Source organism: Gymnoscopelus braueri (assembly GCF_963280865.1).
Source record: "Gymnoscopelus braueri genome assembly, chromosome: 7".
NCBI classification, from domain to species: domain Eukaryota; kingdom Metazoa; phylum Chordata; class Actinopteri; order Myctophiformes; family Myctophidae; genus Gymnoscopelus; species Gymnoscopelus braueri.
Window position 1 is genome coordinate 7,603,073 of NC_137608.1, and position 13,979 is coordinate 7,617,051.

Below are 13,979 nucleotides of genomic sequence, written 5' to 3' on the forward strand. Positions count from 1 at the left end.
ACTGCCAATGGACTACTACAGAAGTATTTTTTCACAAATATGTTTTACACTTTTTCCAAACATTTAACTTGAATTCATAATGAAGCCAATGGAGCTCTGAGGCCTGATCACAAACGACGATGACACAGCCCACAGGAGAGAGGTGGAGACCCTGACACAATGGTGCCAGGAGAACAACCTGGCCCTCAATGTCTGCAAGACCAAAGAGCGAACCGTAGACTACAGGAGGCCTCGCAGAGAGTCACTTAAAATATGGCTATTTTCATAGTACGGCTATTTCCGGCGAATGTTCCCCCCGGAATACACAATAGGCTTTAAGTGGTTAGTGTAGAAAATACAACAAAAAAGTTCCTATCACACAAAGATTTGGTGGCCTCCCTGTAGTAACTCTAAGGATCCCCTAGGGGTCCCAGACCCCCTGTTGAAGACCCATGTGCTAGAAAAAGAAGAAAAAAAAGCAACGAAAAAATAGCAACAACAAACAAAAAATACAGCAACAAAAAATCAATCTACTAGCTCACAATGCGTGACGTTGCAGTGGGTTGTGACTCGTAAGCTTGTAGAGATGCTATTTTTTTTAAAAGACAACATTTTGAAAACATTTTGTACTTTTACTATGCTACTTATGTATTTGGTCGTGGACCCCCATCTGAAAATGTTTTGTGCCAGGGACCCCCATAAGAGAAGATGTATGTAAAATAAAAATAATAATCTAAATTATTCAGACTTTTCCAAACGTTTTCGATGTTTTTCAAATATTTTCAAAAATTGCAAATGTACAAGCTCGAAGTGGCGCTCTGTGAGCTTGTAGATCTGCTATTTTTTAATAGACAACATATAAATGGATAAAGTGGTTAAAATGAGGATGCTATGTTAACTACTTTTGCTGGACCCCACTTTGAGAACCAATGATTTACAGTAGGTCTACTGGCCTACTGTATGTGGTTCCAACATTATTATCAGAGTGTCCCTTTGAACTTTGTTGCAATGACTGTGTACCAACATCCATGATGAGAGCCATTTAGGGTTTGTGGTCTGCAAAGGAAGCCGACAGACAGAAGAGAAATGAAAGTATAGCTGGCACCAGAGAGGAAAATTGCAATATGTGCAAATCACATAATGGCTGTTGTCTAATTTGCATAGTGCCTACTGTATATAAACATAATTTCCCCTCTGTGTGTGTGTGTGTGTGTGTGTGTGTGTGTGTGTGTGTGTGTGTGTGTGTGTGTGTGTGTGTGTGTCGTTCCGGAGCTAATCTCTCAAACTGCCTGACCGCGGTCAGTGGCAAAACTTTGAATGCACACTGCCAATAGACTACAGAAGTATTTTTCACAAATATGTTTTATACTTTGTCCTAATATTTAACTTGAATTCATAATGGGAGCCAATGGAGCTCTGAGGCCTGATCAAACGACGATGACACAGCCCACAGGAGAGAGGTGGAGACCCTGACACAATGGTGCCAGGAGAACAACCTGGCCTCAATGTCTGCAAGACCAAAGAGCGAATTAACCGTAGACTACAGGAGGCCTCGCAGAGAGTCACTTTCATCTCCAGCAAGCTTTGTGCATGCTCATAATACGGCTGTTTTCATGATACGGCAGTTTTCGGTGAATGTTCCCCCCGGAATACATAATAGACTTTGAGTGGTTAGTGTAGAAAATAAAATAAAAAAGTTCCTATCACACGGAGATTTGGTGGCCCCCCTGTTGTAACTCTGAGGACCCCCTGTTGAAGACCCATGTGCTAGACTGTACCTCTACCTAAACTGTATACTGTAAGGTACTGTGGCAGCTACTGATAAATGCTGATGGTTTATATCAGGGGTTTTCAACTGATTATGAACCAGGGACCACCACCCTGGCTGAGAATCAACCTGAGGACCACTGTTGTGTTGGGAGGGGTGATATGGGGGGGGGAGCTAATAATGACTCTAATGACTGTTAAGGGCTTAATTTAATTTGTTAATTCGAGGTGAATTAAATCAAGCTCTTAGCAGTTATTATTTAACTGAGATTATGCTAGTGGTCCAAAGCTCAAAAACTCATGTTAACTTATTCATTGCAACTTATGTATGAGCGAGCCGACACATGCGATTGATTATGGCCACACTTCCTAATAATGGTGACTCAACCAGGCAATCCGGTACAGTTTCCCACCCAATCCCTTCAGATTCTAACTCCCATTTCTGTGGAAGTTCTTGACATCCGACTTCTTCCCAGTAACTGACAACATTGATGCGTCATCATACATCATACTGTTTCTAACTAGTGGTCGATAAAATAGAATAAAATAATAATAATAATAAATCTTCACTTTCCTACATAACTAAATGCATGGTCTAGGACCACATGCAATACCTTCACTGACCACCGGTGGACCACGGACCACCAGTTGCTTTTGTTGAAGGAAGCCCTTCAAAAATAAGTTTTACTCTTATGTACCTGCACACCAGATGTAACATCAAAGAACCTCGAAACCTCTAGATATGTCATGGACGACTGATGTCATACTCTTGATTAGTGGTTCTCAAACTTTTCAGGCCACAAACCCCCAAAATAATCATATTTGAACTGGGGACCTGCCACCCTGACAAGCACTTGGAATTGTTGGCGTTGAGACATTACACTTTGTTTGACTAGGTTCCACCGATAAATATTGTGAAAATAGCAGATCACTGACGGCTCAACCATTATGTACAATGGGGCCCAATTTGGAGAAAGAAAGAGAAAATGTTTATTCTACCATGTCACTCTAAAAGCTGTGACTGGCCATTGTATGGTGTTACACCAAAAGTGGTGTCTTCAAACCACCTACCGAATGTCACAATCAGGGTCAAGAGTGTAGCCGTAGACTACACAGGGCACCTGGGTGCAAAACTTGATTTGCACCCAGGTGGTCCAATTTACTTCAATGTTAATGGCATGTAAAACTGGTGAATGGTGCATTTATCTAAAGTGCTTTACGATGTTCTTTCACCCACACATTCACACACCAATGGAGCAGTTAGGGGTTCAGTGTCTTGCTCAAGGACACTTCAACACTAACCCAGGGGGAGCCAGAGATCTAACTGGAAACCGTTTCTCAAGCGGCCGCTCTACCTCCTGAGCCACTGCCGTAATTTTACCTGGGCTACTTTAGTATATTTTGATGCAAATATATATTTCTTTACTTTTGAATGCAGCACTTTTTTTTTAATATATTGTGGTATTGATAATACTGAGTACTTCTTCCACCACTAAAAAGAAGAACATAGTATCAGTGGTATTTCCATCTATAAATAAAGGTACCAAGCAGACATCAAACAGGACATCACCCCCCAAAAAAGCTGACCTTAACACTTCCTCAAGACAGGAATCCCATCACAGCCTACTATTATTAACACGTCTGAGGAGGAAACTACTCCTTTATCTACCAATAAAGGAAACCACTGTGTTAGCATTTCCCGCATGCAGGCATCAGAATAGAAAGTTAACATCCAAAAGAGAAGTTATTGAGACTGCTCAGCTGTTGAGCTTGTGCCAATACTTTTATTCAAGTAAACAGGGTATTTTCTACATTATGGTATTACGAATTTGACTTATATTATTTATATTTTCTTTAAAAAAAAAACACAAACTTTTATCTTGCTGTCTATTTTATGTGACACTTTTTTTGCTGATATCTTGGCCAGGACTTCCTTATAAAATAAATTCCGAATCTCAGTGGGAATACTCATGTAATATAAAGGTGAGCTAGAAAGATGGATGGATGGATGGATGGATGGATGGATGGATGGATGGATGGATGGATGGATGGAAGGATGGATAGATTAACCATGATAGATTAATAGAAAACACCCATCAGCCTTGGTTCTGGTGTCTATTGTCCTTAACCCATTTAGACGTGGAACCCCAATACATAACTATACCTGTAACCAGAACATTATTTACTCAACTACAATTATTTGAAAACTTGAGTTGCTATACAGATTAAGATTATTTCTACACAATCTACGACTTAAGCTGCGTTTATACTTCGACCATTCGAAAATAGCCTATCTACAAGCTCACATCGCATCGCAATGTGACGCGTTGTGACATTCTGCATGATGTCTTTTGCTTGTCTTCAAGCTAGGGGTCAACAAATAATACAGAATGCGGTGATGCTGTCAATGGAAATGATTAGACATGCAACTGAAACCATCTAGCATGCATGCTCTGTGCTTTCCGCTTTGGAAATGCATGGATATGTGTGTACTGTATCCCCTGCATGGAAACCCACAAACCTATAATATACGAAATATGAAACTGTCGCTCCAATCTGTCAGTTTGTGATGTACAGTTGATGTTGTTAATGACGGGAAAGGTTGAGTCAGTAGACACAGACAGATTGTGTGTGTATAACTGTACCATATGCTGGCGTCTACCTTTATATGTCTATGGAAGAGACAGTGACAGTTTGGGGTCATTTTAACATCTACTCTGGCTTGTAATGAATGAATGAATGAAAAAACATGGCCTCCTCACATATTTTAAGGACAATATCAGACACCAGAACCAATGATGGTTCTGGTGTCTGGTTCTGGTGTCTGAAAACAGGCCGGGTGTCACTGTTTTCGATGAATCTATCGTAGTTAAAATGGAGTTTGAAGTTACAATGGGTTTGTATAGGAAGGGGGCGTGTCTGATAAAATGTATATCAAATATCTAAATACTGAATAAAGCAACTTAAAAACTAGACATCAGTAATATGACATCATTTTGATGACATCAGGATTTGAGTATTTACAGATAGACATTATGCTAAGTAAAATGAACTGCAATGGGCTCTATGCACAGCCATATTGGAAAGAAATTCAATATTTCTTAGTTATATCATTGTCTTACCAATGATACTACTGAGGCTCTGTTCCATTCTGGTTAAACAGAGTCAGGGTGCTGATGTTGCATGTTGGCTCACTGGAAACACTCTGCTACACCAAGTGGGTCTCAAAGTGTGGTCCAGGGACCCTCATGGTTCCTTGAGGGGGTTCCAAATGGTCCCTTACAGATGTACAAATGGACCCGTAAGGGATCTGTAAGGGTCCATTTGGTTCCATTTGTACACTCTCTGTGTTATGAGGGGTCCTTGAAATTGAAACGTTTGAGAGCCCTTACACTAAATGGAACGGAGCCTTAATTGGTAAGACCTGTGAAGGAACTAAGGAAGAGGCCCAATTTATTTCCAATATGGCTGCTGCATATACAGTAGCCTATTGAGAGCTTTAAAATCCAATCTGGTTATTGTTATCCCATCTGACAATTGTGATAAACTGTGTCCTAACTAGACAAAATAATAACAGCAAATCATAATGTGTGTGTAGTGCACCCTCTGTTGTTGGTTGTAGATCACTACACACCAATGTGGTGGGTCCTTTGCAGCTAAATCATCAGGGTCCATATAGAGGTTCTTTTTAATGAGGTACTTGGATTATAATGGTTAAATGTAGAATGTATGGAAATGGGACATTTTAAGTTGACATAATTTCACTTTAAAACACATTTTACCATCTACTCTGGCTTTTGTATGCACCCCTGACAGTTTTTGAGTTGTTTGATTCAATATTTAGATAATTGATATTCATTGATATAACACGCTGGACACGCTCTCTCCTTATTTCATGGATTTCATGCATGGACTAGGACTCCTTGATGCAAAATTACAGAAAATATTAACACCATGAAATTACTAATGGAAGAAAATGAAGGTCTCCACATTTAGGACAATATCAGTCACCCGAAGCAGCGGTGTGTAATGAATCTAAAATGGTTAACATGGAGTTTGAAGTTGAATGGGCATATACAGGAACGGGCAGTGTCTGATCAAATAAATATCAAATATCTAAATATTGAATCAAGCAACTTTAATGTACTGTAGCCCCCTGGATGCCAACGTTGTTCAGCCTAAGCTCTGAAGAGTCCACACAGGTTTCATGCAACCAATAACACACAATCGCGTGGTATAAATACTAAAATAAAATACTAAAATACCGGAGCGATTGATTGAAAACAAGAGCTTTTGCTTATATGTTATTCAACTTTCTCTTTGTCGAGCAGCTCGGTGTAGCATTTGACAGCGCTCCTTCCTTGCGCCTGCGTATGGCGTCAGGCATGTACCGTGCTTTACTTTGTTAGACTCTCTCTGTTACCCCTTCTTGGCAGAGACGGAAAGAGAGAAGAGTGCAGTTATGTCCATTGCCGTGTGCAAATCGCCTGGTAAGAAACTCTCAGACACCGCCAGCCCAGCGCCTGAAGAGGACGCAAGGACGGCGGCAGGAGCGGCAGCGCTGGCCAGGATTGGACATCAACAACGTTCAACGGGCCACAGCAGGAACCAGGTGAAAAGAGAACTGGAGGCAGAGGCTGCTGGTGCATTGGATGAAAAGGACAAGACAGCAGCAGCAGCAGCAGCAGCAGCAGCAGCAGCAGCAGCAGCAGCAGCAGCAGCAGCAGCAGCAGCAGCAGCAGAGGAGGGATCCCAAGTACCAGTGGAGGAGGTTTCTTCTCTCTCTCTGCGCTTCACCTGTCCACTGACTGGAGCCACCTTAACTAAAAGTGACAGAGAATCACGCCTCAAAGAGGCCATTCTCAAGAGGTTCGAGCAAGACAGAGTGAAGGCCGCCGTGGACATCATAAGAAAGTACGTCGACGACATATGCAGGCACACCGCGGAAGAGAAGTACAGGAAGATCAAAGTCAGCAACAAGGTCTTACACTGCGTTGAGGGGAGCAGAGAGTTTCTGCAGGACTTGGGCTTTCAGAGCACCAGGATCCCAGTGGAGGGAGAAGAGGAGGACGAGGAGTTCCTGGTGTTCCCGGAGCAGAGTGCCGACGCCCTGAAAGAAAATAAATGTTGTATGAATTCATGGCTGGATGGTTGGATGGCTCACAGCGCATCGCAATGTGACGCGTTGTGACATTATGCATGATGTCTTTTGCTTGTCTTCAAGCTAGGGGTCAACAAATACTACAGAATGTGGTGATGCTGTCAATGGAAATGATTAGACATGCAACTGAAACCATCTAGCATGCATGCTCTGTGCTTTCCGCTTTGGAAATGCATGGATATGTGTGTAGCCTACTGTATCCCCTGCATGGAAACCCACAAACATATAATATACGAAATATGAAACTGTCGCTCCAATCTTTCAGTTTGTGATATACAGTTGATGTTGTTAATGACGGGAAAGGTTGAATCAGCAGACGCAGACAGATTGTGTGTGTATAACTGTACCATATGCTGCTGTAAAGCAAACCAGTAGTGTATATTATATTGCGTACATTGTGAACCACAAGGGTAGCACTTTATCACAGTGAGGATTGATTGATTGATTAAATACTTTATTTGCAGGTTTGTGAACAGTACAGGTAGTACAGTCAAGGGTTATATTATTGAAAAAACATCCAACTGTTTTTCAAAACATTTAAACTTGAATTTATGATCTGAGATTGAATGTCATTAATCAGCTTTGAAATACCCAGTTTCCAGATGTAGGCCTATTAGTGATGATGATGATGATGATGATGATGATGATGATGATTGTGAAGTTGGCTGAATGGTCAAGGCTCCAGAAAATAGATACAAAAATGCAGTTTTGGTGTCTTTATTCTCCATGCAGCTTTATACAATGCAGGCCCAGGCAGATATATAATAATAATAATTATAATAATATAGTAGAATAATAATAAAGATAGTATTATTCTTATTATTTGATTCTCATTATTGTTATTGTTATTATTAATATTAGTATTGACAGCTACTTGTCAGAGCTTGGAGGATAGTCTATGATGTCAACCTATGAGCCATATTGATGATATCAGGGATCTCCATACAGTATATGGGCATAAATGGGACAGACAGACAGACAGACAAATATGGAGAATCTCCATATTTGTCTGTCTGTCTGTCTGTCTGTCTGAGGGTATTACAAGTGGGCCCCCAAATAATTGGCAATACATTTTATATTCATATATATAAATGATCTTGCTATATACTGTACATAGCAACAAGAACCCCAAAAGGGGTTCCCGGTTGAAAGGTACATAATGGGGTTCCAGGTCTAAATGGGTTAGGGACAATATCAGACACCGGAACCAAGGATGGGTGTTTTCAATGAATCTATCATGGTTAAAATGGACTTTGAAGTTACAATGGGTTTGTATAGGAAGGGGGCGTGTGTGTCTGAATACTGAATCAAGCAACTTAAAAACTGTCTGGGCCCGGGTGCTCACAGAAGCCTGAGTAGACCCCAAACATGTTTGAAAGTGAAATATCCCTTTGAGTTCAAAGTTCAAATATGATTTTGGGGGGTCCCCAGTTGAAATATGATTATTTTTGGGGGTCACAGCGTGAAAAGGTTGAGAACCACTGTTATAGATAACTCTGGACAACTGCCTTCCCGACCAACTTCCCACTCGGCACTAGCCTGGTTCCAGACGAATCTGCCATTGCCAAAAAGGCCTTCTATTGGAGAGTTACGTCAATGAGGGGGCAGAAACAGCGCCAGTCACGTGGTTCATGTAAACTCGAAATAGTGACAAACGCTCATAGAATCCAGTGCATTCCGTAAACCTCCGGTTCAGGGCTTTGTCACTATTCGCCAATAGAAGGCTATGTAGTGGACTGGCCTGATGAAGTGAACGGAGGTGACGCAACTCTCCTTAAATGGCTCTGCTGTGTGCAAATCGTCGTTGTTAGAGGCAACGGTTTAGTTTGTGTGTGACGTCATACCAGAGGATATATAATGGGGTTTACTAGGACGATCTAGACTAAATCTAAGAATCCTTCACAGAGACTGCTGTTGCTGTCAACGTAAAGCGAAGAATGTCGAGGCCAAAAGATAAGAGAGGAGAGAGGAGAGAGAGAAGGGAGAGGGAGAGGGAGAATTTGGAGGATTCGGTCCCGGTCCGGACTATAAACGCATTTGACTGTCCTGGTAAGAAACTCTCAGACACCGCCAGCCCAGCGCCTGAAGAGGACGCAAGGATGGCGGCAGGTGCCGCGGCGCTGGCCAGGATTGGACATCAACAATGTTCAACGGTCCACAGCAGGAACCAGTTGAAAAGAGAACAGGAGGCAGAGGCTGCTGGTGCATTGGATGAAAAGGACAAGACAGCAGCAGCAATAGCAGAGGAGGGATACCAAGTACCAGTGGAGGAGGTTTCTTCTCTCTCTCTGCGCTTCACCTGTCCACTGACTGGAGCCACCTTAACTAAAAGCGACAGAGAATCACGCCTCAAAGAGGCCATTCTCAAGAGGTTCGAGCAAGACCCGGTGGAGGCTTCTGTCTTGATGGTGCACACCTTCAACAGAGACCGAGACAGAGTGAAGGCCGCTGTCGACATCATAAGCAAGTACGTCGACAACGTGTACTGGCAGCCCGCGGAAGAGAAGTACAGGAAAATCAAAGTCAGCAACAAGGTCTTCCAGGAGAAGGTGCACCGCGTTGAGGGGAGCAGAGAGTTTCTGCAGGCCTTGGGCTTTCAGAGCACCAGGATCCCCGCGGAGGGAGAAGAGGAGGACGAGGAGTTCCTGGTCTTACCGGAGCAGAGTGCCGAAGCCCTGAAGCTGATGATGGAGAGGGTGTGTCGCCTCCAGAGAGGGGATCCGCTCAGAGCTCAGCTGGACAGAAGGCCCCAGGCCTTCAGAGCCTCCATCAACGCCGGATACTTCAAGCTGTCGCCGGAGTTCGACAACCGGACGGCGGAGGAGCTCAAGAGAGAGCAGGAGGAGGGGAGCGAGCTGGTGTATAAGATCGGCATGCTGCGTACAAAGGCGATGAGAGAGAAGCAGAGTGCGAGAAGGAGATACTATTACACCGCGCTGAGGATCAGGCTACCTGACGGAAGCCTGCTGCAAGGGACCTTCTATGCCTGCGACCGGATGCCGGCGCTGTTCGGCTTCGTGCGGGAGTCCCTGGTGGACGGCTGGCAGCCCTTCGAGCTCTTCGCTCCCGGAGCTCACAAGCTACAGGAGTCTGAAGACGTCACCCTCGCTGAGTGTAACCTGGTCCCCACTGCTCTTCTGACGTTTAAATGGGATCCAGGCATGCAGGTGGACATCGCAGGTGCCACCGGGAAAAGCCCTGCCCATCTCAAACCACAGCTGCTGGACAGCATGCAGACCCTTGACTAGCTGTGAGCAGAACTCCCCTTTATCCAGTGGTGGATAAAGCGTACTCAACCCTGAGTCAAAGTATAGATACTGCTGGTCAAATATTACTCAACTGCAAGTGAAAGATTGTACTTACAGTACTGAAGTACGTGCTTTTAAAAAGTCTGTCTGTCTGTAGTCTCGAGAACCATCCGTCCGACCGACTTCAAACTTGTGTGTGTGTGTGTGTGTGTGTGTGTGTGTCGCCGATGACCCGAGGGAGTGCCGTGCCTGGCTTCGAATTGGTTGGATAGGTCGTCCAGAATGTACATAGTATTATGGAGATCCAGTGCACCAGAACCACAGATCCGACCACTATGCACATGGTGGTCATGTGCATATATATGGGACTGACCGACTACAAACTTAGCGCGGTTCCCTGCTTCAAGCCGGTAGGATAAGCGGTTGTCCAGAGTTCACGTATCCCGAGAAACATCGACCGACAGACTTCAGACACTGCGTACACATCGCAGAGGACCTGAGGGAGGGCGGTGCCTGGCATCGAGTCGGTCTTAGGCAGTCAGTCTGCCAATCCCATATATAGGCATGGAGATCTGGTAGTCCAGAATTGCTGACTTCATCTGTTAAGTCAGCAATTCTGGACTTCAATTTCACGGTGATATCAGAACCACCAATCCGACCAATATGCCATATTACGGGCATATACTGATGACCTCAGAGTACTCATACAGTCATACAGTATGACCGTAAAAGGGACACGGGCAGACAGGTACCAAAAAATGCAGTAAAGTGGTTAATAATGAATATTTGGTTTAAAAAAATAAAGTCTCTAAGTGTAGATCTAAAATCTGATGAATCTGCCAAATAAATGCAAATAAATGAAATAAACTACCTGAATTTCTAGGTTAAATGTGAAAGCTAGGTGGCCATTACCATCCCCTGAAGCCCAAATGGCACTGCTTGAACACTGGTTTTCAATGTCGGGCTCGGGGCCGGGGCCCGTAATGGTTCTGTAACTCCAAGAGTGCACAGACCCCCCCCAGGGGTCCTCGAGGGGGTTTCCATGGGGTTGCCGACTTTATGATTGATAGTTAGGAACCAAACGGACCCTTACATGTCTGTAACTCCAACAGGGTCCATTTGGTTCTATTTGAACACTCTCAAGAGTTAAGCAAGTAAAAAGGTATCAAATAGAGGGGAGGGCATGATGCAGATCAAACTGGGGGTCCTTGAAATGAAAAAGATTGAAAATCACTGATCTAAACCATATACTCATATTGTCACTGTCAGGTGGAAACCTTGTAGGTCCAAAGCCGTTCCCTTTTATTATCCTGATTAGACACTCTTGATGAAGGTCCAGAGGGACCGAAATGTCCAAATATGGAGTGTGTTGTCTAACCTTAATGTGTCACGTCATCATGGCATCAAACAAATCAGTCAGCTCCATATTTGGGCACAAAAGGGGGCATGCCCATATATGGGCATATACTGATAACATCAGGGATCTCCATATATGGGCATAAAAGGGACAAGGACTGACAGATCCCCATATATGGGCATATGGGTGTTCGGGTGGCACAGTGGTAAAGTCCCTGCCCACCACTACGGAGGTTGTGGGTTAGAATCCACCGTGGTGCATCCGGCTTTGTCATCGCACATACTCCTACAGGCTGGAGCGGCACCTGTCAGCAGGGAGTGTTGGGCGGGAGGAAGTAGTACGAAGGCCCTACGTCCTCCCGGTGGGGCCTCCTCACTGGCAGGTCAGTCAGTAGGATACAACAGCAGTGAAAACACAGAAATGTGTGTGTGGAGGAATTAATTGGCATAGCGAGTATTAGCGACTACATTGGGAAGAAAAAGGGGGTAAAAAATAATTGGCTACTAAAAATAAAAATAAATAAACATTCTAATTAATCCTGTATAGATTGCTTAAATCATTACTGTACAACTATGTATGTACGTATGTATGATGTATGTATGTATGTATGTATGTATGTATGTATGTATGTATGTATGTATGTATGTGTATGCATGCATGCATGTATGTATGTATGTATGTATGCATGTACTGTATGTATGTACAGTATGTATGTACAATGTAATTTGGACACGTAAAGGTTCGTAGAGCATCTTCGTACTGAAGATGATAAGAAACAATTCCCTAAGGCCTTCATGGCCGCAAGATCTGTAGCTGTGCCAGAGAATCAGTTCTCCATTCCCAGACTGGAATAAGCTCTATGCACAGCTGGCATGTTGGAAAGAAATTGGACCTCTTCCTTACTCCCTTCACAGGTCTTACCAATTATTATCTGATGTCAGTGAATTATTATTCACTGACATCAGTTCCCTGATGTCAGTGAACTCTGTTAGTAGGGGAGATTGGAGTCAAAAGTATAAAGATAATCTCTATAACAAAAAAAAAAACAGTCACATACTCCTAAATGTACTCAAATATGCCCTATATTAGTTATGTATTTATTTAAAGCAGTGGTTTTCAAAAGTGGGATCCAGAGAATCTCAGGGCTCCTTGAGGGGGTTCTAAATGGATCCTTTATAGGTCTGTAACTCTGAGAGTGTACAAATGGAACCAAACAGACCCCTAAGGGTCCGTTTTGTTCCATTTGTATTTCATTTGCACACTCTCAAAGTTATGGGGGTCCTTGACATTAAAATGTTTGAGAACCACCACTGATTTTATGTCTCTTGACTTCTGCATATTCAGCTTTGTAACTAAATACCTATAAAGAAAACATCACATGGATGCACCTGGGACGTATCATCAGTGTTGTAGCCTGGGGTCATCGGGTGTTTCGGGTCTCGCAACAACATACACCCTCGCTCAGGTGACCCAGCCGGGGTTGATCAAGCCCCGACTTACCAGTGGCTACCCACGGTCAGTCCTCTTAGGGAAAGACAGGGCCACTCAGTCCGCTTCTCCGGAACTACTCTGCCGGGACTGGGGGAGGCTCTGGCACGTGGAGGGACTAGGCTCTGTGGATGACCTCCTGGCCGGGCTCCTCCTTCGTTTCACCAGGTCCAGGACCTGAGCGTTGCACCAGAACTGTTGCACCACCCCGATCAAAACATTTCCTTCTGGCGTGATGGTTTCTTGGGCCGTGGTGGTACTGCAGGCTCCACTTGCGGCTTGCTTGCTAAAGGCCTCACCGTGGATTTGTTGGGCTTCTTCCTCACGGAAGACACAGGCTGGGGCGCCAACCCATACTGCTCCCGGGATGCCGTCTACATTCCGGCTGTCACCCGTCTCTCCGGTGGTCACCAAACTATTCCTGGTTGTCACGTAGTCTAATTCCTATGAGCCACTATAAATAGAGTCACTAACTATAAACAAAACATCACATGGATGCACCTATAAATAAAACAATTTCTCTCTTAAGTCTTAGGCTTATCTTAGAAAAAGAGAGGTAGCCCATTCTTCAAACCACAGTATCTTCTGCTTTGCCAGGTGGTACAAAATATTCGGTCAATTTAATTAGCAGAAGAGCTCTCACCTCACACAGCCACAGCTGTCTTGTGCTATGCAGTGTTGATATGGGCTTGCAGGTCTAAAGAATTTGCGACGGACACATAAGTGCCGAGTATATAGCTGATACAGTCCAAGGTTGTTATGACAGCTTGCCTATCGCCGCGGCACATACTGTATACTGGACCCCTGAATTATAGGTCAAGTAAAGGGGCTCAGCCTGACACATATTGCATCAGAGGACTAATCGCAAATGTGTTGCAAAATAATATAGTTTCATACAAATACAGTGTACGGAAAATATGAAAGTTGCAAGCATGAAAAGTAGTTTATTGGATTTCCCATGGCATGCATTATATTTGTG

At 43.7% G+C, this 13,979-nt stretch overlaps 1 protein-coding gene across 1 annotated transcript; it reads left to right on the top strand.

Annotated features, from left to right (window-relative positions):
• Nucleotides 1–8,844: 8,844 nt before the first annotated feature.
• Nucleotides 8,845–10,155, top strand: LOC308088845 (UBX domain-containing protein 6-like; the record flags this gene model as incomplete). Its single annotated transcript, XM_080433433.1, has 1 exon — nt 8,845–10,155. The coding sequence occupies one exon, from the start codon at nt 8,845–8,847 to the stop codon at nt 10,153–10,155; it is 1,311 nt and encodes a 436-aa protein (XP_080289559.1).
• Nucleotides 10,156–13,979: the final 3,824 nt, after the last annotated feature.